Here is a 27,400-nt window from a genome sequence, read left to right on the forward strand (position 1 = left end):
TGTTCAAAGCCATCAAGCCGTGCCTGGCACATGCCATGCTGTTGGGACTGCCCCTGGGTGGCCCCCCCATGGTGGACACGATGAAATCCTTTCTGGCTAAGAGCACATTGTGTTTCCCCACAAAGAAAGAAGGGGCCTGGAGCCAGAGTTTTCTTTCCTGACATTGCTCCATATTTTAACAGCATTTTCCTCAAGACAGAATGTCAGCACCAGAAAACAAGGTACCATTATACTGTAGAACAGGCCCTCATGGCGCAAACTTTAAAAACACCATTGTCATCTCATGTCTGGGCTTCAAACAAAAAACCTTCTTGAGAGACCGCACTTCCCACTGCGCGGTCTCCAGCTGGCTGGGTCAGAGTTCATGTTCTCTACTCTGTGTGTCTGACCGATGCTGTCGGGACGTCTGTGTCTCACCTGACAGCTGTGTCTGCATGTCGGAGCAGCTGACACACCTGCGTCTACGTCGATGCTTGGACAGTGTGCACACACATTTCTATTTCATTTCAGTCGGGGGCATCACGTGTGTTCCTAGTAGGTTGAAGTCTGTTTAGGTCAAGCACACATCTAGCATGATACACAAATACCCGAAAATATCTTCTTAGCAGAGCAGACTTGGCAGGGTCCCGATGCTAATCACAACCCTGACCCAGGGGAGGAGTTTGTAATTACTCAGTGTCAACTGAGTCAGGCCGAAGGGCCCTGCAGGGCTGACGACTTCGACGATGGGTTTCAATGATGACACGTGAAGACCGCCTCCCCAGGACCACGCTCCTCAGGTGGGGGGCTCGCTGGCAGCGCCATAAAGGACTGGCATGGATTTCAGGCTGGAGAGTCGGTTAGTTTCACAGGTTGAAGGTCCTTGACACCCAATGGGATTGGGATCCCGCTGTGGCAGCAGCTTTGATTGCGTGACACTTGCACCGAGTGCCTTAGAGGAAAAAGAAATGAACAAAGACTGTATTAAACTATGGGTCCTCCTTTCTTTTTTTATCATTTGGCTAAGAATTCTGCAGTTTCTTTTCTAATTATGTTATTATTAAATTGGTTGACATAGATAATAAGCATACTCTCCATAAGACTAGCAACACCATCTGGTCCCGGACATTCTGAAGAGGACGCACGCAGAGTCAGCGTTGGCCCAGTGTCTCTCCTGAGCCTCAGGGGCCGTTCCGCTGGGGCTGGCCTCGTTTCGGGGTGGGCTGCAGCCCGGCCCCGGGGCTCAGTCGTTGGAGCATCCTCCCATGGACCAAAAGGCTGCGGGTTCAAACTCCGGTTGGGGTGCGTGTTGGACGCAACCAGTTGCTCACTCTCTCACGTCAGTGTTTCTCTCTCTCCCCCTTCTTCTCTCTGTAATCAATAGACACGTTCTCAGGTGAGGGTTTAAAAACACGGGCTGCAGTCAGTCTCACTCCTGCAGTCAGACTGCAGTCAGTCTGACTCCGGGGCGGTCAGCCCAGGCAGACCTGTCTTCTGTGTCACAGCTCCCAGAGTTACAAATGACCCTGAAGACCGATGGGAGATGCTGAACAGGGCCTGGTTTGGGTCCATGAACTCATGTTCTTTCTAGAGTGGCAAAAACAAGTGTCCCGAGTGCTTGTTTACAGTGAAGGCTGTGGTTCACTGCATCCGGCCTGGCTCTGTGAACGTCCATGAATGCAAACCAGCTCTCATGTTTGGACGTTGATGGCCTTCATATCGCATCTCCTTCCCTTTAATGCCACATAAAATAAAAAAGATCTCCTCACTGAGCGAAAAACTGGGCGGGGGTGAATTATGGAATTAAGAAGCTGAGGCCAACCTGCTTAGAAAATGTGAACACAGAAAATGTAGAACAATATTACAAATTAAATAATTATCCTATTAACAGACTCTTGGTGTCAGTGGGAAAGAGCAATACATCTGGGAAATTATTCAGTAATTGCAGACATTTAATTTGAAAAGTGCAGTCTGCTACTGTGTCCCCACCCTTCCAAGCTCTGAGTCTGAGGGCTGTACAGCAGGAAGAGGCTGTCTCTTTAAAATTCCCCAAAGCATCACAGATGCAGACGTCACTGTGACAGTGGGCACATCTTCTGTCCCTCGCGTCTCTGTGTGCCCACCTTGCTGCCCGCGCAGAACCTTGAGGTAAGCATCACTTGAGGCGGCTTCACATCTGTCTTAGATGAACCCACTTTCAGTGGCTTGCTTTTCCTGGGTCGTGGACCCTGTCATCCTGCCTTGTCAGATGATTCGGTCATGGTCATGAGTGTGACGCGCAAATGTCACTGTTTTCGAAACGGGACGAGCAGGAGTTGCCATGGTGCAGAGCGGGCACGTCGTGCGCACTAAGAGCACCTAGTTTCGTTGGTTTTTCTTTCTTTTGGGTTCCGTCTCTCCCTCCTTCCTGGCCACCCCCAGCAGACAGCAGCGATGTGCTAGATGGAAGCGCGCCCCAGCTGACACGGGTGCAGTCCTCCTCCGTCACCACCGCCTTCATGCATCCACCGTGATCACTGTTGTCCAGTCGTCACAGGCTGGAGCGGAGATCCGTAGCAAGTGCTGACTCTGGCACAGAGCAGCCGCGGCTCCGGTGGAGAGAGACCGCCTCTTTCCAGCCTTTCTCTTCCTTTCCACTGAAAAACACACCTGACTTTTGGGTTCGGGATGTCAAATTCTGGCTTAGTGACAGGCACACATGTGAAACAGGAGGGGAAAGGGTCTGGCTAATGCTCGTAGAACCCTCTCCACAGACAGAATGCACAGAAGTACAGAGGGCCCATCGGCGGCTCCTGGTCCATTGCCGCTGAGCCCATGTCCCAGCGCTGCCCTCCGGTTCCTTCTAGCACCATCCGACGACTGTGACCTTCATTCCACAGTCAGTACCCCTTCTGGTCTTCGTCTCTGATGCGTAAGAATGTGTGTGCCGGGCCTACAGGGGGAGATGAGGTCATCTTAGTGGTTCCGGAGCACTCTCAGGGGCTCTCCTCTGAAAAAGCACCTTTCCGGACGTATGTAGGAAGTACAGCCCTCCAGCCAGCTGGCGGCCGCTGCCTCGACGGCCCTCCCTGCTCCCTCTGCCCTCCAACAGCAGACACAGCCGCTCACGGAAAAGTGGTACCGTGGAGCACCAGCCTCATCATCTTAAAAATCACAAGGCCAATGGCAGAGATGGGGCACGAGCGTGGTTGTCTCGCTTTGCTCAAACCAAATTGATCGCAGTAGTTGACAGGAACACTTCCTGTTGTTTTAAGGCTGTGAATAAGAAACGTGACTTCTCCTGACAGTATATTCATTATCGTTAAAGTTGTTTCATCCCAGAAAAGACTTTTATTGAAACCCTTTTTAAAAATCTCATAAGGAAAACTTTCTGCCTTAGATTATAGCCTTAATCCTCTTCCTTCTTTGCATACTTAATTTTAACTTTCTGGCTTTGTTTGAATGCTAATTATAATTGACAAAACTCTTTTTTTCTAACTGTATGCATCTAAGTTCTGATTAACTCAGGAAAGTACAAAGAAATTAGCTTATTTTCGTAAAGAGGAAGGTGAAAAAGCATCACCCAAAGAAGGATCCCGTGTCCTTCCCAACCTTTCGCAGTTTGAAGAGCATCTTCTTACCCTGGGGAGGAGCCGATGTGAAAGAAATAAAAACGTGTAGAAACCAGTGCCTGGTTTTTTAAGGCACTGGTGTGAAGTCTCTTCCAGTTCCCTCAGTTTCTACCCCCGGGGATTCAAAAAGTGTTTTTTTTATGCAGAGGAAGGGTCCTTCCTCTAGGGATGATGTGTTCTTTTTAAGCTAGCCGGAGCCACAGCTGCCCTTTCTTTGTGGGAACGCTGGCCTGTTTGCCACAGCGCAGCTGACCCTGGGACACACCCCCACAGCCCCTCCGGAGGTGGCCCGCTTGGCGGAAGCGTGACACACCTACTCTCCCTCATCCACAGGGCAGCTTTGAGAAATGCGTGCAAGAGCATCTCTAACCCTAAGAGGCCCCTGCGATGCGCCCTCCCCCAGGACCAGCGCAGCTCTGCCACTGTCCATGTCAGAGGCGGACAGCACAGGGACTGCTCTCCATCCTCTGCAGAGACGGGGGCAGGGTGGAGCCACGGGGGGGTCACAGGCCGACTCAAGACGGAGCTTGGGGATGCCTCTCGGTGAGGCCTGGGGGCCCCCGAGCCGTACTGCCTGGGAATCCTCCCGCCCTGGGACAGGCCAGAGGCAGGCAGTCCCCCAGCTGACCGCCAGTGCTAGCCAGGGCCACACTCGCTCTGCCGGGAGGACAGCCGAAAGGACAGGGCACTTCCGGTGCCACCGCATGCAGCAGCACAGTCGGCCTCCTGACACTCGGGAAGCAAAGGACTGGGTCCCAGGGCTTCTGTGATTGCTGACCTCACACCGTCACCCCCGCGTCTGTGTTGTCAGGAGAGACGGCAGCCACAGGGCCCCCGCCTCCCCTTCCACCACCCCTCCCCTCACACCTGGTCGGTCCCCAGAGCAGGGCCTGGGCTCGGGCTGGGGCTGGAAGTGGAAGGAACGGTGGGGACCAACTCTCTGCTCTCTGCAGGTGCTCACACCCACAAGCCCTTTCCCGAGAAAGAGGAGGCTGACCTCCGCATCGGCTTTGAGGGGCACACCCCAAAAGGTCAGCGTGCACTGGCCCCAGGAAAGCCTAGTGCCTGGGTAGGTTAATTCTGCTTCTAGCTGCTTTCCCTACTATATGTGCCCGTAAAAAATGGACATTGTTAGGTAATCTGTGGGACAGTCACAACCTCACGACCTAAGAGCCTATAGGTCCGCCTGCCGCACACGTGGGCAGGTCCCAGGACAGGTGCCGGGAGGGCGGGGTGAGGCGCAGGGCAGAAGGGGCAGGGGCCGGGGCAGGGAGGGTTCGTGTGTCACATGGTCGCGGACCAGCTCTGACTTGTTTCCCACCGCCACCCAGCCCCGCTCCCCGGGACCAGTCCCCCCCATTCAGGGGCGAAGCTGATGAGAGGGTGGGGCAGGACCAGGGTATGGGGTCAGTCTGAGGAAGCCGCGTGGCCTCAGAGGAGAGACCCCAGTCATTTCCATTGCCAGTCAGGAAAACAGGACTCTTACCAAGTGTTTCAACAGAGGGTGTGTAACATAACATGGGGTTTGGTTTCACAGGTGTTGGGGGGACCCCACGGGAGAGGCTGGTGGGGGGCACTCCACAGTTGGGGGAAAAGTCCAAGTGCAGGGAAACAAGCGGGCTTTCCATGCTCAGGGGGCTCAGGCCCCAGAGCACCGCTGCCAGGCTTCGAACCGCCGCTCCCCACTCACAGCAAGTTCCGGAACCACTCTGTGCCTCCGCTTCTGATAACCACGCCTCCCTTCTAGGAGTCATGAGGATTGCGTAGCAGTTACAAAGTGGAGCCATGTCTGACACAGAGTGAATGGCACATCAGTGCCTATCAAACACACACCTCAAAGGGCTAAGCTGCTGGCAGAACCAGGGTCAGGGCGGCAGCAGCGTCGTGCTGCCAGACCAGCACCCCGGGGACAGCAGCCGGGGGAGGGGGCAAGTCTGGAAGCAGGTTCACAAGGGGTGAATGATTCAGGAGGCTAAGGGGCTGCAGCAGAGAGCACATCCCGCGCCCCAGGTCTCAGTCTAGACACGAGGAGACACTCAGCACAGCAGCTTGTTCTCAGGCTCCTCCCGGCCTCTGTCGTGAGCTCAGGCAGCACAGTGGTCCTGATCCTGCTGGCCAATGGGTCCAGGCTGCTAACGGGAGTCCAGTGGTCGGCGCTCCTTCAGGCCCAGCCTGAGGCTGAGCAGGATGGCGCCAGCAGCTCTTCAGGTGGGGAGGGCGATTATGGAATGAGGGGCTCCCACCAGGTGCCCTCTCAGCTGCAGGAAGCCTCCCATTCCCTATCACTAGAAGAAGAATCAGCCTGGAAATTACCTTAATTAAGGGTGATGAGCTCAGGGTGCACCCTAGGGACTTAAGTCACTTATGGGTCCTTTGACCAAATACGGGGCAAAGACACCTGGCTTTACTTTGAAACTCGCATGAGCCCTAAATGAAGCCTCTCAGATCGCTTGGCTCCAGACCTCCCTACACCCCCACCTCCATGCCCCTCTGGGCCGTGCCCGACCTGCAGCTCCCAGGGACAGTGCTGAGGGAGCCCTGTGCCTCCTCCCCGAGCGCCTGCCTGTGTGTGCCACCTCTCCCTTCCCTGCTCTCACTCCTCTTCCCTCCCGCGTCCAGGCATCCCTGCTGAACATGGGTGAACTGAGTTCCCGTGTTCCTTGCTAGGACGATGTCCCTGGAGGTATGTACTTTGTCTCACGTAGCTTGGATTCACTGTGTCCCTGCCAAGCAGGTCAACAAAGAGCTGACCCTGTTCATTGAGGTAAAGATGAATTGTACAAACCAGGGGCTTTATGCTCTCACTTCCTTTCCCACTGCCTGAATGTTGTCCCTCATCAGGGACTCAAATGTCCCTTTCTTCTGTCTTGTCCATTTATCCATCCATCCATCCATCCATCCATCCATCTATCTATCCATCCATTTACTCATCTACCCACTCATTCATTCCCTCATCCATTTGTCCATCCATCTATCCACCCACCCACCCATGTCTCCATATCCATTTTCATCTCTCCGTCTACTATCCATCTGCCCATCTACCCATCCATACATCCTATTTGGTTCTCCATACATCTCAATCTGAGCTGCTAGCTTAACATCAAGGCCACTGCTGGCTCCTGCTTTGGCTCTGGTTCACTGCAGCCTCTTAGCAGAGAAAGTTTAATGAGTACGATTAGTTGTAGCTTCGAAACAATGAAATGTTAACATTGTAATAACTCAAGCCTTTCATACATGGGAAGGGAAAAGATTCATTTCACAATAGCATAGAATTGTGTGGGAGGTAATGGAAAAAACTTCGAAGGATTCCAGAATTCTACAAATGGGATGTTGGTAGAATTAGGACCATTAAGCAGAGAGATGTACTGTTATGAGAAATATCTACCCAAATGTCCCTTAAAATTTTTGGAAACTTGAAAAGGTTATGGGCTCGATATTTTGGTCTGTTTCTATAAAAGACAAATAACACATTTCTAAATTTGAAGGCAACCTTCCACTATTTAAGATCCCATAAATGATTCATTTTCTTAGCTTTAAATCAGGGATGCCCAACCCGTGGCCTGCGGGCCGCATGCCCAGGATGGCTATGTATGTGGGCCAACACAAAATTTAAGTAAATTTACTTAAAATGTTATGAGCTTTTTTGTGTGATAGAGTGTCACAGTGTATTTAACATGTGGCCCAAGACAACTCTTCTTCCAGTGTGGTGCAGAGACGCCAAACGTTTGGACACCCCCACTTTAAATCTTGTCTTCTCACAGTCCTCTGAAAAGACAGGACCGTTATTAATCATCAGCCGCACATCAGATGCATTTGCTAATGGCCAGGAAAGCTGTGCGTTCCTGCCCGGCAGTGGACGTGACACATGCGGAGCATTTCCGCACACAAAGGTGGTCGTTCTCAGCTCATGAAAGGCTTACTGTGCCTCACACAGTCCCAGGCTTTTTCCTTCCTGTGCACGGTTGAGTAGGCCCTTGAGCCTCTGCCATTTACAGCTTTTGCATCCTTGTCGTCTGTTGATTCTATAACTATTGTCAGCAACTAAGCAATCTTGCTCTTTCTTAAGGCTTGGGAAGCTATAAACTACATCCTTCTTAGCCTTCCACTCCTCTGCCACTTACTGTTGGAAGTGAGCTCTCAAGTCTACACGCTGACTCTGGGATGGCTGCTGATTCCGGCGGTTATCCCAGGGTCGCAGAGGGAGTGGCGCAGCCCCGGGGGCAGGGCGCCGTGGGCAGCACCGCTTCACAGGTGCAGTTGCCTTGGAAAATGCATCTTGATCCGCCTGGGCCCAAGGCAGGCCCCTCCCCAATAAGTCACAAAAGGCCTGTCTGGACCAGGGTCCTCTTCGTCCTGCTCCCTGGAGGGGACTCCCGAGCCCTAGACTCAGCACTCTAATATTTGCTAAGGTCATTCTATTTTACAGTCTTACCTCCTTTAAAAAACATAAATTATTTCAGATGTGCACAAAGTTTAAAACAGAAGGTCAGCTTGCAGCTGAAGGTATAAAACATGGCCCGTGGGGCAGAGGGCCCTTCCTGCTTCTTCCACCCTTGAAGTCGGACACTGTCCTGAACTTCTTACTTAACCTTTTTGTTTTAGTTCCTTTCCAATTTTAAGATGACTTTTAGTGAAAAGGAAGATTTTACTGCACCAATTATACCTCAATAAGGCTGGAAATTGTTTTAAAATAAAAAGAAAGAAAACAGCAAAGGCCAAGTGGTGGACACACACAGCCGGGACTGGTGCTGGGGTGCCCATGCGCTGCTCCCAGGACTAGACATCTCTCTGCTCCGTGCAATGGGCTCAGAAGGCAGTCGCTTACGTGCTCTGTCGGCACTCAGCTGGCCCTTGAAGTAGAGATTAATGGGCTTCTCATACCCATAGCGATAGCTGTTGGTGGTGTTGTTACTATTAAGTGTAAGCTCCATGCCCAGCCCCCCACTGGAAGCCCTGCATGTGCCAGCTCGTTTGTGTCCTGTGGTGATCCCGTGAGGTGTGGTTACTGCTTTGCTCGGTCGGGTGGTGGAGCCTTACTTACTGAGCTTGGGAGCTTGTCCAAGGTTAATGGCACAGCTGACCAACGTCTAGCTGTATCCCCAACACCAAGCCATCCTAAGCACCCTGGTGGAATTTATTAGTGGCACTTGGACCCCTCACTCTTGCAGCACACCGCCACAGGACAGCACGCGGTGGCTGTGATTCCTGTGTTCTGTGCACACTGTTGGGTGTGGTGTCTTGGAAATTGATGGCACCGGCCTGGCAGGCCAAGGAGACTTGGCTGTCCGTGTTCCCCAGCACCTGCCTGAGCGCTGCTGGGAGGGCCGACGCAAGGCTTGTAGATCATTTTGTGAGTTTATGACGGAGAGGGGAATTGGAGGGCCTAGGCGCAGATGCAAAGTGCACAGAAGCCCTGTGGCAGCGGGGCCGGGAGGAGCGCAGGTGTCTGTACGGAGCAGACAGAGGGCCGGCCACGCCAGGCAATGTTCCTTCCGTCCCTCGGTGGGCCTGGGTGTCAGCCGCCCGTCTTTCAGCCGCCATTCTCTCCCTCCCCTCGTTTATCTCCGAAGGCTAACTGACAGTAAGTTGAAAAGCACTGCCACTGTGCCACGGCCCAGTGTGTTAGCTGGAGAGCTGAGAGCTCTCTTAGAACATGCCCTTTGAAGCATCCGCTCCAGACAGGAGTCGGCATTCTCCCCGCGTCGTGTGGTAATGGCGATGGACCAATTTGTATTCTTCCTTGAGTCCAGTAGTAAAGAATCTGTGAATAATATCAGCGAGGACAGTAAATCTCACTTCAGCTCGTAAAATGTGTTTCTGGGAAGGTGATGATTCACGACCTGATACCCACGCAGATGTCACGAGAGCGCCAAGAAATAGAATTCACAACCTTTGCCTCTAAAGACCAAGGGCTGCTCTGGAAACCGGGGCGATGGAGTCTGCATTTCTGCTCCTCCTTCTCTTTCTTTGCCTCTTGACTTGCTTAGAGGCAGGAGTTTGGCATCTTGTGATCTGTTGGAGAGGAAGAAAAAGAGGTTAAAGAGATGGAAAAGAGCTCTGTGAAATGAAAGCGAGAATGGAGCTTGGTTAGGCGGGTGGAGGGAGGACCAAAGGGGCCGTTCAGTGGGTGGAGAAGACGCTGGGGCCATTTCCACCCAGGCCCACTGAGGAGCAGGGAACAGAGTGGCTTCAGGGGGGTGGACCGGTGTCTTTGGCCGTGAAAGAGAACGCCTCAGTCCAGAAGGTCACAGAGCGGAGAAGCGGGTCTCAGAGCTTGCATGTTGGCACCCTCCATGGGAAATGACGCCCCCGAGAGACAGGCTGCGGGCTCCCTTCACGCAGGATGCCACTCCTCTCCTCTCCTGCCCCCCGCCCTCCGTGGACAGCCAGAGGCCACCCCTTCCAGCATCTCGGGGCCTGTGGCGCAAGCACGCTGTGCGCGGCGGCCTCAGAAGAGCCGTGGCCAAGTCCCCACTCACTTTCTCCTCAGGCTGTGACACCACTGGGCCTTCTCCCGGTGTGTGCCGCTCACTTCCCGTTCTTACTGGGTTCTGTGTTTGTTTACACAGGTTTGCCAGTTTGCCTTTCCGTTTTCTTATGTTTCACATTACAAGTTACAAATGTATGTCATCAGTTTATCCATCTTTTCCTGTGTTATTTAGTACCTAGTGTGTATACTCAGAAAAGCATATTCGCATTTAGCAGTTACACACATGCTCACCTAATTTTTGTTTTATAATGTTTAGTTCTTACAATTGGACCTCTTTAAGCATTTATATAATCACACGTTATAATTTTAAATATGCATAAGTGTGATCAGACACCCTCTTTCCCCCCTTTCCTCTTTGCCACTTCTCTTCTCCATCTTCTCTGTCCACCCAGCCGTGTCAGCAGCCTGGTGTGCCTCTTTTTTCTTACGTGCTTGTGAAGTCGTGTGGCCCCGTGTGCCAACGTGTGCACACAGACACACAAACACACACGGGTGATTCCTATTGCCATTGTTTTTTAAAAATTGGATCCTATTGTACAAGATTTTCTATATTGTGATTTTTCATATTCAACAATACCTACAAAAAGTCACTGAACTCAGCTTGCATAGGTCTGATTCATCCTCTTACACGGTCGTGTTACACCCCACGATGTGAGCACCACTGTGTATAAAGCCTTTTTCTGTAACAGCTTGTCCGTTAGAAAGTCTCATTGGAATTTTACGCTGCTGTGTGGCATGGGGTAAGGATCTAACCTTTGCTTTTCTGAGTGGCAGACAAGGGTGTTTGCTGAATTATCTATTCCCATCCTAGCTCTTCCTTTATTCCATGTTAACTACACACACACATACACACACACACACACAGGATGGTCTGCCTTGAGGCCCTGTTCTGTACAGATGTCAGTGTTTTCTTGTTGCTGTTCAATTTCATTTTAAAACACTCTACTCTGGAATAATTCTACAGGGATAAAGGAGCTGTGAGAGAGCGCCGGGCTTCCACTCCCCCAGCATCGCTAAGGTTAGCATCTTACATGGCTAGCGCATCTGTCAGAACTAAGAAATTAGCACTGCCGCGGGCTGCTCCCCAAACTAGGGACTTCCGTTTTTCCCAGTTTCTGGTTCTGATGCCTCTTTTCCCTTCCAGGATCCAGTCCAAGACACCACCCTGCATTTCACTGTCCGGTCCGCTTAGTCTCCTGCCACCAGTGATGGTGTCTTGGCTTTCACGATCTTGCACTCTTGAAGGGCACGGGAAAGTCATTTCATAAAGTGTCCACAGCTTGGGCTCGCCTGAGGCTTTCTCATGAGCAGGCTGAGGTTTTAGATCTGGGGGGAGAGTCCCAGAGAGGTGAGCTTCTCATCCCATCCTGTCACAGGCCCATGACATCAGCATCACTGATGACCAGTGACGTCAGCCTTGCTCCCTCAGTCAAGGTGCTGTTGGCCAGGTTTGTCGCCCTGCAGCTGCTGCCTTTCCTCTTCCGTGTCCCATTCCTAGAAGCCAGTCACTGAGACCAGCCCACGCTCAAGGGCGGGCAGGGTGCGTGAGCCCCTCCTGCTCGGGAGAAGGGATCCCGGAGCCCGTGGACCGGAGTTAACACTGCCACACACACCGACACACGTGCGAGTCGGTACTCGAGGTCACGCAGCCGTGCAGCCTCCCCGAGCCCTGCTCACGGGCTTCAGCAGTTGTCAGTGGGCCTGGCCTGCAGCCGTGATGTCTGTGGATTTTTAGTGGTGGTTTTTAAAAATTTCCTCATTACTTCTACAGTTATTAATTTGAATCCTCCTGTAAGAAAAATTTATCTTTTCTTCCTCAATTATTTGTTACTCAATAATTATTTATAATTGTATGGATTTAACAACATTTGCTAACTACTAGGATATGTCCCTCATCTGTATTCTCATTTTTTAAATAATTTGGGGGTTTTTGTTACTTTTTGATTCTTTCTACAAACTTGAAAAATATGTATTTTCCATTTTTAAAAGCTTCAATTGGCATGTTCTTTAGAATTTTGTTAAACTTTGCAACTAGAAAGAGACGCCATCTCTGCCATCCACTAATTCTCTCATGCAGAAGGGCAGCGCACCCTTTGGTTTCCCCTTATCCCTGTGGGGACCCCCCTGGTTTCTCCGTGCTTGGGCACAGTGGTATGTCAGACCCCATTTCCACTGACCCTGACGGAGGGGCCCACGGCCTTGCTCAGCCCTGCTGAGCACATGGTCTCCAGAAGGGCCGAGTAGCATGCATCTGCTTTTGGTATCTATTTTAAAATGCACTGAGTTACTGAGACATGGACGCTAGGTTCGCATGTTTTCCGGCTCATTCTACACTTTTCTTCCTTTCCTTTCTAGGTAAAAGGAGATTCTTCCTTTCCTTCCTTTTCTTTTGGTTTCCTGTTTCTATAACATGGGAAAAAATACCTTTCCCAAATATCTAGCTGTTTAGGTTCCTTCAAGTGCAAAATGCACGAGAAAAACTGGGTGTTTCTGGGTTGGAGTGCGGCACCGTGTAGTCGGACAGGCCTTGGGAGGCCGCCTTCTGACTTCCTGTTCTAGCCAGCGGTGCTACCAAGCTCCCACCTGTGCATCTGATCTTACAAGGGAACATAGCAACTTGATTTTCTTACTTGTTTTTAATTCTCTCCTTCTATTGACTCTTAGCCAACTTGGTATCTGAATAATGACATATCTGTACCTTTATTCCTGTTTTCGGAGATGGAAATTTCTAGCTGTAGTGATATGCCCTTCAGTCTATGAGTAGTTACATTGTCTTTCTTTAAAGTCATGTGCTGTTGAACCCCCAGACCACATATCAAACATCCGGTTTTTCTGCAGCACGGCTGCTCACACACACCTCATCCCCACATCAGAGACCTTGTCCCTCGTACCCCCCAAGATGCTTTATGGACCACAGAGGCACACTGGAAGGAAGCCCAGGGGGGAAGCAGGTGGCAGAGTGGGCTCCAGGTCGGCAGCCTCGTCCCTGCCACGGTTCTTGGCTCTGGGGGAACTGACTCCCTGTAACTGTCTTTTCTTATCGCCCCCTTTGTTCCTCCTACCCTAAGTGAAACGTTCCAAACCCAGATATTTGCACAACCAAATGTAGTTTTTAGCAATTTTTTTTATTTTACCACAGTCCTTGACTTATGATGGTTTGACTTACGACTTTTTGACTTTATGATAGTGTGAAACTGATTCACGTTAGGTAAACTCTCTACTCAAATTCTGAGATTTGATCTTTTCCTGGGCACAGCGTCAGTGACCCGCAGCCCTCAGGCAGCCCCCGCCCCCACGCAGGTCAGCAGCCCACACTCTGCAGCATAGCGTTAGGTGCAATTTCAGCTTGCAATGGGTTTGCTGGGAGAGCACCCCGTGGTAAGTTGAGGAGCATGCATAAGACACCCCAAAGCACAGTCGGCTGAACTAGGCCTCGCAAGCTGGCAGCTCTTCAGCAAAGGGAAACGCAGATGTGGACGATAAAATTAGACACACTACTGTTTCAGTTATTAGGCATCATTGTATAATTAGCTATTTCATATTGCAGGCTTTTTCTTTTCGTAGCTGAAAGTCTTTTATCACCATAACCTTTTTTCCCTTTGTGGTGGCTTTAATGAAAACTTTTCTAATATATCTCTACTTTTCTTTAACGCATAGTGCACATGATTTATTCTTTTTTCAATATCACTTCAAGGTCATAATTAAAAGCACAAATTCCTATTCCAGGACCCTTAGAGTCTGCTGTATTGTCTCACCCTTTTCATTTCAAATGCACTGACTGACCTCAGCTGTGCACTTTGAGTCCTCACGGATATGTCCATATAATTTATTATTTCCACAGCAGATCATCAATGTGCTGTCAACCTCCGTCTCTTTTATCCCCTCCCCAGCCCCAGGGGTCTGATCGTCAAGCTTGACTGAAGCAGTCAAAGGGGCCCCAGAAGCCATAACTGCAAGGCTTCCTCTGGATAAGGACCTCTGAGCAAGGTGTGGAAGGTTCTGGAAGACCTGGCGCTCCCAGCTGGATTGGTGCGTTGTCCCCAGCTGAGCCAGCTCTCGCTGCCTTGAACAACTGTAGCTCACCCTGCCTGCCCTGCCTCAGGGCCACTCGGTGCTCCCTGCCTGGGCCCTCCAACCCCAACTTCCCGTTGCTCGCCCAGTTTTTTTATCACGCAGTTCTCAACTCTAACGTTCGTCTGTCCCAGAAGCTGCAGCCAGAGCTCCCCACTAACCCACTGGTGCACTCGGGACGATGGGGCGGCTTGCCAGTGTGAGTTTCCGGGCTGCTCTGTCCCCATTGAGTGAGCTGGGAGTGTTTCTTCTTTTTCTTTTTTCTGGCCTGAGTCACTTTCTCCCTCCTTTTTCTAAAATGTTGTTTTTAAATAATCGCGCATTCACAGAAATGAATAAAAGTCATTCAGAGAGGCCCTGCACAGCGCTCCCCCAGTGGTTACGTTCCACACGCCTCCGGCACAGTAGCAAGACCGGGAAACCGGCCTCAGCACCGTGCGCGTGGCCCTGTGGCGTCCCCACCCCCGCCGCCCGGTGTACACACACCCACCCTCCTCCCCACAACACCGACCTGCAGCCCCTCCCCGAGTTTGTCGTCTCAGCAACAGTGTGATGTCCAGGGAGTCACGCAGCACATGACCTTTGAGACCGGCTTTTCCGCCTCAGCCTGTGCCCTCTCGATGCACCCAGGTGCATGTGTCAGCGGGCCCTCCCCGCTGTCACTTACGTGGCATTCTGCCAGGCAGCCATAAGGAAGTTTGTCTAACTCTTCCCCCCGTGGAGGCCAGTGGGACCTTCTCCCTGTCGACACCACATGCCCTGGATAGGGGCCCGTCTTGGCCGTCTGGGCTGCAGGGCCCCGGGGTGCCCACCTCCATACCTCCCCTCCCCCCACCCCTGGTGGTGTGGTGTCTCCTGCAGGGTGTCTCACGGTCTTGACCTTCGGGTGACTCTGGTGAATGGTCGGATGTGGTTTTTCGTTCTCTCCAACCCTGACTACCTGGTTCCTTGCAATCATGTTTGGCCAGGGTGCCATTAAACCCTGCTTGGGGCGAACCTCATGCCTGGTGAGAAGCGCGGCCCGGGGCCAAGAGCAAACAGGGAGCCCACAATCAGCTCCCTCGGAAGACGGATGGGCAGTTGGTGGTGTGTGGCTGTGCTGTTTGTCATGGAAACAAATGTGGGGTCCCCAGTGATGGCAGGATGGGGGGACGGTTGGGGAAAGGGGCTCTTACCCTTTTTTCTGTGTTTATACATGTGTCCCCTTTTAGTCTCAGGTGGGGTGTCTGGGAGCAGGAGCACTATTTCCTAGACACGCACACTGCCTGGGTCTCACAGGCCCATTACCATGGTTAATAATGTTTGCAATATCCTTAGACTTTCCCCAGATGGTCCTCTTTAAATTATTTATGGCTACATTCAGGGCAGGCCACCATTCACCCAAGCGAACTAAAGCAGCCTATATATTTTCTCATTTTAGACACATCCTAGTTTTTCAAACAAAGGGTATATAAGAATTTATCCAGGGAAAGTCCAAACTTCATAATTCTTGAGAAAAAAAATATTATTCCCTAAGTCCAAAGGAAAAGCCGTTTTGCTAATCTTCGTGGCCAACAACGAGCCTCCTATCTCTGCCTCTCGTGAGCAGGGGCGAAGGCTCTGACCTGTACAGCAGGAGCCCAGAAGGCCTGTTTTCGGGGTCCTGGAAGAGGATAGGGAACCCCTGCCCACCAGCGTATGAACCAGGGGGGCATGGGGCATCCGACCCAGACCTGCCACCTCGTGGGGCCTGTGTCCTGCAGATGGCACCACCCACAGGAGTTTGTCAGACCCACCGGCCAGAGCTCTGCCCCACTGTGCCACCAGGGCCACCGTCAGTGGCAGCATCAGCCAGGCACTGTCCTTGCCACTGAGGACAGACAAGGGTCCCAGAAAGATGGGGGGCAGGGGAGAGAGAAATAGAGGCATGGGCACTGCCCTGCTGACTCTGGTTTGCCTCGGGTGCCCCTCCCGCTGGCTGCCTGGCAGGGTCTGGGGGGGGGGCAACACTGCCTTTAGGATGGGCAGGGTATAGAGGGGACTCGTCCGCTTTCTTTGGGAAAGTTACTTCGCCTCTAATGGGTGAGGGTCCTGTCTATGAAATGGGCACAAAAATAGTAGCTAACTTTTCCTGAGATCCTGTGAATGCTAGGGGTCCTACTGGCCAGTTCCCATATGTTCTCATTAGTTTCTCATATCTGCACTGAGAAATAGGGGCCCTCACCATCCATCCCATCAACAGCGAGGGCGCAGGCAGCTTGTCAGTGCACACAGTGGGGGGCGTCAGGGGAGGGGCCCTCACAGGCATCCCCATCCTGTCCTCAGTCCTCACCACAGCTCCTTACAAGGGCCTGAGGCAGCAATGGTGCAGAGCACGCAGCACCATGCCAGGCCGTAGACAGTGCTAGAGAAGTAAGTTCTGCTGTTGCTGCAAGGAGGGCAGAGCAGAAGCTTTGCAGAGGAGGGAGATGGAAAGGGGCTCCCTGCTGCTCACACGGGCCACCAGCAGCCCAGGAGTGGGCAGAATGGGGAGGGCCCAGAGGTCGCGTCCTCTCGGAGGCAGGTGCAGAACAAACACGCTCACGCCTGCTGAAGTGGGACGCGGAAAACCTGTCAGGACTCTGAAAATCATTCCAGTGGCAGCCGCCCAACCACAGTGAGCGGTGCAGCTGGCCATGCTGGTCAGCACCTTTGGAATGGCTCCGAGGACAGGTGTCAGCGGTGCCTGGCCCCCTGAGCCCCAGCCCAGCTGGGCATGGTCAGGAGGACTCCTCTTCCTGGAACACCCATTCATTCCACAGTTAACAGGCAGCTTGCTAACCCCCCTGTGGGCCAGGATTTTAAATGACCTTCAGCCTGTTTATAAACTCATTTCTCTGTGCTGAGTTTCCCCCCTTCCCTGCATTTGTCTACTGGAGCCATGCGCAGCCGTGGCCAGACCATGGGCGTCTGGTAACACAGAGCCACACAGGTGCCCTGCCTGTGGCCGTTGTTCCAGAAGGGAAGGTCGGTCTCGAGGACAGCATTGAGCTTTCTTCTAGATTTACTTTCACCCTCATTGTTGACAGAGTCTGCTCCCAAGTGGGGAGCTCTCTTCTACACTTTGGGGAGCGTGTGTGCTGCAGGCCCATTGGGAAGGCCCGGCATCTCTGCGGATCAACTGTAACACCGGAGGCCAGCACTGGCTGTGGCCAGACAGGAGCTCCTGGCTCCGTGGGCACAGCTGCATCCCTCGGTGACCAAAGAGTGGAACAGTAAGCAGGCCCTTTAGTAGTGATCACAGTCCTTTGAAGAGGAACTGACACTGCGCCTGCCACTGTCTACTGTGAGAGGGCAGCTCTCGGCGCTGCCCCCATACCTGACGCTGCTGGAGGCCACACCCTGCGGTCAGTACCTGAGCTGCTGCTGGCCCAGTGCCCGGTCCGCTGCAGGAGGGAGGAAAGCCTTGAGCACCACACTCGGGACAGAGCAGGACACAGAGGGGGCGGGCTGGCCTGGAAGCCTGATGCGCCCACTGCTCAGGAACGGCTTGTCCAGGCCGCCGGCTGCCCTGCTCTGGGGACGCTCTGTGTCCGGCAGAGGGTCAGCTGCCCTGCTGCTGCTCTTCGTTTCCTCTGGGGGAGACTCTACGATGCTCGCTCGCTTTGGGCTGGATTGTGGATCATTTTTATTGTGTAATATACCAATGAACTTATTTCAGACTCGCCCACACTTTTGAAGGGCCTCGGAGATGGGACCCCCGCATTCCCCCACCCGTCCCCATGGAGCGGCTTTCCTGGTGCCCATCTGTTCTGTCATCTTTTTAATGGTTTCTAGATTGAGTGGGTTTCACACTCTGGGGATGTTCCACTGCTTAAGGACGTAAAGACCTAAACACACATGTTCTACACATTTTTAGAAAGTCTTGTTTCCTTTTATATAAAGTCTTATTTCCCTTTCTGCTTAAAATGTTTTTTAGCAGAAAGAAAGCCTGGCTCACTGTTTCCACGCCCAGACCTGAGCCCAGCTTCCACCTGTGCGCTGGTGCTGTGGCCTCGGACTGCGCAATGGGCTGGCTCGTTTAGCACCTGCTGCGGAGCCGTCTGAGAACATAGCCAAAGGCCCCTGGATGAACGCAAGTTCACTCAGTGCTTCTTCAGACTAGCTAGAGGGATTAGGAAACACTGCTCTAAACAAATATATTTCTTCTGGGTGAAACCCCTGGTGAAATAAACCCTTTACAAGTTCTGCGAAGCCGCCCCGTGCTGGTTGATTGCTTCCCCCACCTGTTAGGATGGCTTTCCCGGAGTGAGAGCGGTGACTCTGCTGACAGCACGCAGCCGTGCAGAGAAGAGGTTGGGGCTTTCCAGCAGCAACGTCTTGTAAAGTGGGTTTTGTGGCTCATGTGTCAAATGGGCGGACATCATCTCTGGGCCCGTTTGTGAGGTCATTACACTTGGCTCCTGAGCAGGTGGCTTTGTTTCAAAGAGTAGCAGGGGCAAGTCACTTTCTGACTTCTCAGACAGTTCAGTGAGCTGGCAGTGTTTGTGTGGAAATCCATCACTAAAACTCTGGGAAGTATTTGATATTCAGCCCCCAAAAGAGGATAGTTGACACCATTTACACCAAGCGAGGGGCCGGGCCCAGGCTCAGCAAACACGGCAGGAACCCCTGTGTGTCAGCATCCATGTCACCACCTGACTTGCACCCCGTAGGGTCCTTTAGGTGGAAGTGCCTCCACCCACCTGTCTCACAGGGGCAACCCCAGGAAACGAACCTGAGAGAGCAAGGCGGGGCCGGCCCTGATCCCTCCCCACCCCACCCCCCAGGGCACAGTAACACAGAACAGTTGTGGCATTACTTCTATTGTCTGCACTCATCTCTGGCCCAAAGCGGAGGTGTCGTCTCAGTGGGACATTTGGGATTATAGCACATCTGCCCTGGGCTCTCGGGAGCTGGGTTCGGACCGGGCAAACGCACTCCGGGCTCCAGTCTCTTCTCCACTGTTCAACAATTTGAACCAGAAGGAAGAAATAAATATTCAATCAGAAGAGAATAAAGAAACAAGAATTTTTTTAAAATGAGGAGAGGCTTAGGAACCTCCAGGATAACTTTAAACAATCCAACATCCAAATCGTAGGGGTACCAGGAGGAGAAGAGGAAGAGCAAGAAACTGAAAACATATTTGAAAAAATGATGAAGGAGAAATTCCCCAATGTGGCAAAGGAAATAGACTTCCAGGAAGTCCAGGAAGCTCAGAGAGTCCCAAATAAGTTGGACCCAAGGAAGCACACACCAAGGCACATCATGATTATATCACCCAAGATTAAAATGAAGGAGAGAATCCTAGAAGCAGCAAGAGACAAGGAGGCAGTTGCCTACAAAGGAGTTCCCATTACACTGTCAGCCGATTTCTCAAAAGAGATCTTACAGGCAAAAAGGGACTGGAAAGAAGTATTTCAAGTCATGAAAGGCAAGGACCTACATCCAAGATTACTCTATCCAGCAAAGCTATCATTTAGAATGGAACGGCAGATGAAGTGCTTCCCAGATAGTGTCAAGTTAAAGGAGTTCATCATCATCAAACCCTTATTATATGAAATGTTAAAGGGATTTATCTAAGAAAAAGAAGATAAAAATATGAACATTAAAATGGCAACAAACTCACAACTATCAACAACCAAACCTAAAAAAAAAAACAAAAGCAAACTAAGCAAACAACTAGAACAGGAACAGATTCCTAGAAATGAGGATCACATGGAGTGTTATCAGTGGGGAGGTGGAGGAGGGAGAAGGGGGGAAAGGTACAGAGAATAAGAAGCATAAATGGTAGGTAGAAAATAGACAGGGAGAGGTTAAGAAAAGTATGGTAAATGGAGAAGCCAAAGAACTTATATGTATAACCCATGAACATGAACAAAGGTGGGGGAATGCTGGTGGTAGGGGGTGCAGGGCAGAGGGAAAGAAAGGGGGAATAGGATAACTGTAATAGCATGATCGATTTAAAATATTTTAAAATTTGCAAATTATACAAAAGTTTCAAAAGAAAATAAATATCAATCTCATCTGAGGAAAAAAAGAGCAAACAACAAGACAAACACCACTAGAGCCATCTTACAGAAAAAACATAACATACTTTTTGGCCAACCCAATAGTTGCAAGCTCAAAAAGGAACGGTTGGAGCAAATCTGTGAATGTGAACACCTGAATGTTCTCTTCCTTCATTCATCCAACACATATCAGTGACCACGCGCTGTTCTCAGGCCCTGTGCATAATAAACACTGGGGCTCAGCTGTGTGTAAGGCAGAACATGCGTGTGTCTAAATGTATTTCACATCCAACGTTACACAAGTTATTGTTCTAGAAAACCCACCCTGTAACTCAATCCCATTTTATCTGTAACTAAGAGCTGATAGTTAAGTTCAAATAGAAGAATTAAATTTGAAGGAGAATTTACACAAAAATGTAATTCTGTTTTTTCTGTATACTTGCCATTACATCGTTAATTACACGTGCCCTAGCAAAAGTCCCCGCATTAGACTCAGTGGAAATGTTACCCAGGCCTGCACCACCAGGGCTGAACCGCTCCCTCCTGTCTCTCTCTAGTAGCGTCTTCCCTCTCTGGTCACCTTCGGTCTACCTCCCGCCACAGGGCAGCACACCTCCCACAGGACAACCACAGCTCTCTCGAACCTGACCACTGGCTTTGTCCCCAGAGCCCGCCGCTCTGTGTCCATGGTGCTGAACCGCAGCCCTGCTCACCCCACTTCCTGCCATGCCTGCTGAGTGTGCCGGGATTCCGTCCTTGAACTCAACCCAGCTCATCATTTCTGGTGGTAGGAAGTTTTGAGAAACAGATTTCCAGAATCTTCTTCACTTGCTCTGCAGCCGTTCTCTGGAGTCGGCACGCGGTCAGCGGGAGCGTCTCCTTCACGACAGAGGCAATAGGTCATTCTGGTGCCTCCCCCTCACTGAGCCCCCAGAGGCTCACTCCTGCCCAAACTCCTGGGAAGCAGAGTCCATTCTCATCATTACACTAGTAAGGGGAGTGGGTCCATTTGGAGGCTGTCTGCCCTGAACTTGCTGCTAAACTGTGAGGGCTGAGATCCAGATTGCACTCCAAACACTAAACCTTATAACCAACACATTAAAAAGTTGTCTAATTAAAATGGAGCATGTTTTAAATAGTTTTTATTTTGTAAGGGCTTAAAAACAAATGTTCTGCATTTTCCTGCACTGAACTGATTTCTTTTTTAATGTACTTGAACACCCTTTGAAACTAATCAAGTGCTGCTTTAATATTCGTGGTAGTAAAACCACAGACTCAAATTACACTTTCATATTTTATGGGCAAAGTCCTTATTTTACTGAAACTTTTACTGAATTTTCATCACCATGTATAAATTAATGTGTATATTGCCATCCTGGTTTGTGTTGAAAGTGTCAAAGATCAAAATACTTGGTGATGACTGAAGAAATGTGTCCTTTGCTGAAAGACAAGCAGGGGCTGCACTGCGGGTTCTGGGGCTCAGCATGGAAGCCTGTGGGCCCACAGCTTCTCCTACGGAAAGGTCCCCACGTATTTCCTGTTACTTCTGGTTTTTAAACACACCGAGTGGAAGCCACGTGGGACATGCGCAGAGTGTCCCTGAGTCAGGTGTGTGCCCCTCCACGCTGAGTCAGGACTGGGGACTCACACGGCTGGCTGATGATGAAGCAGCGAGTGCAGTTACTTGGTTCTGTTTCCATGGTGATGGGCTGAACACCTGTTCATACTCTTCCTTCCTGGTCTTGAGCTATTTTCATCTGTCGTAAGTCCAGTGCTTCTGGAGTTAATGTCAGCGTCCTATCTCTGACCACAGGTGTTCCGTGTGGCGTGGGGAACACATGGGCCCCTCAGGCACGGCGGGAAGCTCATGGTGGGTCTCCCAGCTGGTCTACCCCCATCCCTGCCCCAGCCCCACACCCCACACGTATACACCACCGTCCACCGGGTCTTTGATCAGTGCCGATGGTCCAAGACCCCAGGTAGCTCCTTCGAGCTCTCATCTTTGCTGAAGCAGAGAGTTCTTATTTTGCTCACTGCTTCTAGAAAGCACTAGGAGAATCAGGTGAAAAACCCTGAGCACCTGGAGAGCGCCCTGTCGAATCTGTCCTCTCTCACTGAAGTAGCTGCGGCTCCTTCGCTGCTGGGACGGCTGACTGCTGTCCCCTCCGGGAGCCCTCCCTGCACTCACGCTCTACAGATGGCTCCCTACTAACCCGCATCGGCTTTCCCGAGCTTGGTGCCTTTGCCCTGCCTTGGACTCTGTTCTCTGGTTTTTTCTTCTTTATTATCACCCCATGGAATTAGAAGTTAGAGGTATAAGATTTCATTTGGAAAATTAGAATTAAGATGGGGAAGACTAATGCCCTGGCTGGTGTGGCTCAGTGGATTGAGTGAACCAGAGGATTGCAGTTCAATCCCCAGTCGGGGCACATGCCTGGGTTGAGACCAGTTCCCAGTGGGGGACGCACGAGAGGCAACCACAATTGATATTTCTCTCCCTCTCTCCTTCCCTTCCCCTCTAAAGATAAATAAAATCATTTTTTAATATACATAAATAAATAAAAGATGGGGAAGACTAAGAAAACAATTTTACATAAAACCATACATTTATTTTGATAAAGTTAAAATATGGGAAATTCTCTCTGGCTTTAATTATTTTTTGTAAAGTCAATGTAAGTTTTAAATTAGTACTTTGGAATTATGTTATAATAAAGCCATGGAGTTCACATTATGGGCAAAATATTAAACTTTGCTACCATAATTACTTAGCATGCCCTTGCATTCATTTTGAAAATTGTTATTCTTCTAATAAAAGTGATACTTATTTATTGTGGGAAATATCTCACAGTATCGAAATCAAAAGCAAAAACTTATACTTTGTCCACTCAGAGCTAAGCACTGTTAACATTTTATGTATTACATGTATATTGAAACACATGTGTAACACTGATTTTCTATGCACAAGGGACACATACTTTTTTATCATTTTCAGCCCAAAGGGATGGTATTGCATATGCCCTTTTGAATGTGTGTCAGGATGCCTTTCACTTCTGGTAACAGAAACCCTGACTTCAGCAAGTTCAGCCTGAATGAAGAACGTCAGCTCGTGGAGCAGGAAGCCAGAGATAGGGAGTATGCAGAGACAGGACAGGACGGACTTGGTCAGCTTGTTGGGATCAAGTGCCCAGGCACTTCCCATGCTCTCCATCCTGCCACTGACACCATCGGCTCTGTGCCCAGGCTGGGCCCAGCATGGCCAGGGCACGGCCACAGCATGGCCACAGCTATCGGGGACGCCACGCGTCTTTGTCTAGTGGGGGGTAAGAAGCCTGATCCTGGCCATGGGGTGAAAGGCCTGCCCTGTGTTCTGATGAAACCGACTAGGTCTGGCCACCCCACACCAAGGGCAGCCACCAGGTCCCTGCCACAGGCCAGCAGGCTTCCACCGGGTCTCTCCTCTCAGTCACTGGTGAAAGCATTGGATTACCACGAGGGGTTCAGACTGCTGGGCAGGTTCCCCAAACCGCCTGCTGCTCTCCGTGGTAGGGACTTGAACAGACGCTGGAAGTCAGCCCCAACCTCAGCAGCCTGACCTCCTTCCTGCCCAGTTACGAGCCTGCATCAGGGTTGCGTGAAAGGACCGTGCGCCTCCTTCCCCAGCTCCGCCCCTTGGCTCTGCTCTCCTTGGGCCTGACTCGCAATTCTGTCCTTTCCGCCTTAGTTTGCACACTGCCTTCACTTGGGGCCCCCAGGGTTCCCACTGAGTCGGGCTCCTGGCAGCTGCATATGTCCTGGCTGGCTTACAGCAGGCGTAAGAAGCCTGGTCCTTCCCTTGGGTCCAGTTGGGTCCCATGCTGATTCCTTGTTATCTTTACTGTGGCCAGACCACCTTTACCGTCCCCTGAGGGTCAAGGTCCAAACCCCGTGCCGGACATGGGCTGACTTGCTCGCATCCACAGCCACCTGGGAGGCTCTGGGCCCCACAGCAAAGGCAGGTCTGATGGGAAAGAGGACTCAGAAGGGTCGCCTGGCCCTCGCCAGGCCGCCTTCAAAGACTGCTCTCCGCTTAAGCATCACAAAGTCATCAGGGTTTGAAATTAAGATGAATGTTGTTAGGTATTTTAAATTTCATTTTACAGTCAGTTTTCTTAATAAAATACTGTGTTCAGAAAGAGTTGGGTAGAAAAACAGGTACGTCTTCTGGGGAACTGACCCTTACTAATCTAATGTTCTCCGAAGTTTGGGCTCTTTTATGGTGCATTTTTGACAGTAGATAAGTTTTCTTCCTGAGTTTTGACTTAAACTGGTCCAGCAATGAAAAACTAAAAGAAAAAATCAGCTTAAAGATACAAATGATAGTAAATGTAAATTTGAATATTTAATATTTGTATTCCTTATATGCTGTTAAATTTTCAGTATCCTTAAAACAAAAACAATACCATATAATATAGAGAATTATGGGTATTTTTGGAGAATAGTTCTGAGAAATAATAGGCATATTTGAAATCACTAAGGCAAAAATCAGATGTTAAAGAAAAAAGTTATTGTTTTTAAATTGTAGTATTAAATGTGTAACTTCATATGTAATAAATACTCATATTTAATTTTAGGTGCCAGTATAACAAGTACTAAAGTAAAGTGGAATAATTTCTATGGTTCTCTACAAGAATCTATAAAGTAGTCATAAATATTATAGTAAAACTTAAAAAAATATTTTTATGGGACTAAAAATTGAAAACTTCGTAACAGACATTTTCTGAAGTGAGAAATGAGCTAAGTAAGTCATAGAGACCTAAACCTGTAGTAAGTCCTATGAAAATCCTGAATGAGCACTAACTTCTTAAGATAAGGTTATGTAACTTATCTTATATGTACAAAAATCAAGGGTTTTTGAAAAAACTTTTCAAAAGGTAGCAGGAAGAAAAAGATTACTATAAAAATCTTCACGGGAAGTTCTGTGTTCTGCATTGTTTCTCTGAATGCAGAAGGACTGTGAATCTCTGGGATTTAAAAACGAATCAATAAAACATTTCTCCGTGGAGGAACGCAGTTGCGAGAGGTAATAGTTTGGCCCGGGGGCAGGTGGTCCCAGCATTTTGGAAACAAGAACACAGACGGGATGACATGGCGGTGCTCAGAATACGTCTCGCTCTCAGAGCCCAGCTCATCAGCCAGAGAGAACCTCACTCACCTTCGTGGTTTTGTTTTCATCAAAGTCTGCTTTCCCTGCCTCCTTCGCTGAGAGTGAGCACGCAGAACCACAGCGTGCGCACAGGGTCTAGGGCGCGTGTTTTAACTAAAAGCTGCTTGGATTTATGGAAGTTGTGTCCGTATTAGTTTTCTTCTTCCTTTAAGTAAGTCACTGGGTGAGTCCCCGTGTGACACAGTTAAGCACCAGCGTACATGTGAGAGGACGCACTCCTCCCTCATCACTGCCTCGCTGTGTTACCTCAGCAAATGACTTAACCTCTCTGATCCTGTTTCCTCATTGCTAAAGAGAGGGCAGGCAGACGGCCCGAAGATGTCTCAGAGGTTCCTTTTCACAATGGAGTTGGGATTTATGGGAAGGATTCAGGGGTGACCGACAGGCTGCTTGCCTTTCTGGGACCGGGGCTGGTGCAGGCGAAGAGTGTGGGCCCTGGACTGATGCAGTGGTTCTGGGAGACGCGTGCCCACTGTGGCTCTCCTGCTGCCTGCAGTCTAGAGACAGACACGCAGAGGCTCCGGTGAGGCTGCCCATGGTGGAGCGTCACCACCGATCTGTTTGTCTGGTCCAGGTCTGGTGGTCCGGCGCTCCCTTTGCAGGGTTTGGTCCAAAAGCCCCACCTGAAGGAGAATGGCCCGCTCTTCAGGGATCCTTCTAACTTGTTCTGTAATCAGTTCCCCAAGGTGCCCAGATGTGTGTGTGTGTGTGTGTGTGTGTGTGTGTGTGTGTGTGTTCCAAATGTTGCCTTCCTCCTAGCTGAGTGTGGGGACAGGTGAGGGGCACCTGGAGGCTGTGACCCTCCAAACTGGCGCGGGGGTTGGGGGAAGTGGGTCAGCTGCACTTGAGGGGCTGCCAAGTGTCCCTACAGTCAGACCAGGGGTTCATTCATTCCTGCCCTTGCAGGCCCTGTTTTGACCTTAAAAAACCTTGGGACAACCCTTTACTGTTGGCCTAGTAAGTTGCTCTGTCTTACAAACAACAGGTTTCTAGAGTGGCTCTGACACAGTCCCTTCTCTTCTCTGACACAGAGCCATCACACTGGAGAATCAGCTGGTGATCCTCGAGGTGGCAGCAGGTGACGCGGGGGCCTACTACGCGCAGGCCGTCAACGAGAGGAACGGAGAGAATAAGACCAGCCCGCCCGTCCTCCTGAGCGTAGCCAGTGAGTTCTGAAACCCTCCCGATCACCCCGAGAGCAGGGAAGTCGGACCCAATGCACAGCCACGGCCTCATGGGGGTCTTTTGCACTGGGCCTTAGCCCCCTGGTGCCGGCGTTGTGGTTCAGTACTGACCAAAGGTCAGCGGCTGCTTCCTGAGAAATGATAGGCAGAAAAGGTGAACATATCTCATAGTTCTGAATGCCAAGTCTCATTCGTTTGGAGGATTAAAATATATTTTCTGCTTCCCTGCACTTTTAATGTGTACTGTTTCCAACAACAAAATGTCTTCTGACTTATGAAATTGTATCTGTGGCTCTTATCTGAGACAAGGTTAGGCACAGGGCATGTTCTTTAAATAATGAAATCCTTGAGAAAATACATACACTAATATAATTGTGTTCAAATTAGCAGTATTTCTTAAGCACAATCAGCTGGTCATTTTTTTTCTACCTGATTTAACTGAATCAGGTCAAGAATGCCCACAAATCACAGTTACGCGTCCTGCTTATTTAAGGACATTTCCGTTTGAGGAGACTTAGTTCAAATGTTTGGCCTTTGCAAGAAGGCCCCAGAAGTCCTGCTAGCGGGAGGTAACTGCTGGAGATGGGACATGACCAGAAGCAGGAACCCTGAGCAAAGGGAGGTGGAAGCGTGCGGATCGGACAGCGAGCCGCCAGACGCTGGCTGCGCGCAGCTGCGTGGTGGGCAACGTGGCACCTGTGCTGTTGGGGAAATGCCTCCAGGAAAGGCCAAGGTGAACTTCAGAGCATTGTGATCACGTCATACCAGAGTAAATTCAGTGGCTTTGTCTGTGTGTGAATAGGTTCCGCCTTTTAAAGAACACCGTGAAGGAATGGCTCCCCCCCTCAGGTAGT

The 27,400-nt window shown here is 50.5% G+C and overlaps 1 protein-coding gene across 1 annotated transcript in view; it reads left to right on the forward strand.

Moving 5' to 3' along the window:
* SDK1 (sidekick cell adhesion molecule 1) overlaps positions 1-27,400 on the forward strand; it is a 577,655-nt gene that overhangs the window by 342,605 nt on the left and 207,650 nt on the right. Inside the window, exon 5 of the mRNA XM_053656995.1 lies at positions 26,394-26,527. Coding sequence (XP_053512970.1) covers positions 26,394-26,527 — 134 coding nt within the window. The remainder of the gene's footprint in view (positions 1-26,393; positions 26,528-27,400) is intronic.

Source organism: Artibeus jamaicensis, unplaced genomic scaffold (genome assembly GCF_021234435.1).
Source record: "Artibeus jamaicensis isolate MK-2021 breed Jamaican fruit bat unplaced genomic scaffold, CSHL_Jam_final scaffold_3151, whole genome shotgun sequence".
Lineage (NCBI taxonomy): Eukaryota > Metazoa > Chordata > Mammalia > Chiroptera > Phyllostomidae > Artibeus > Artibeus jamaicensis.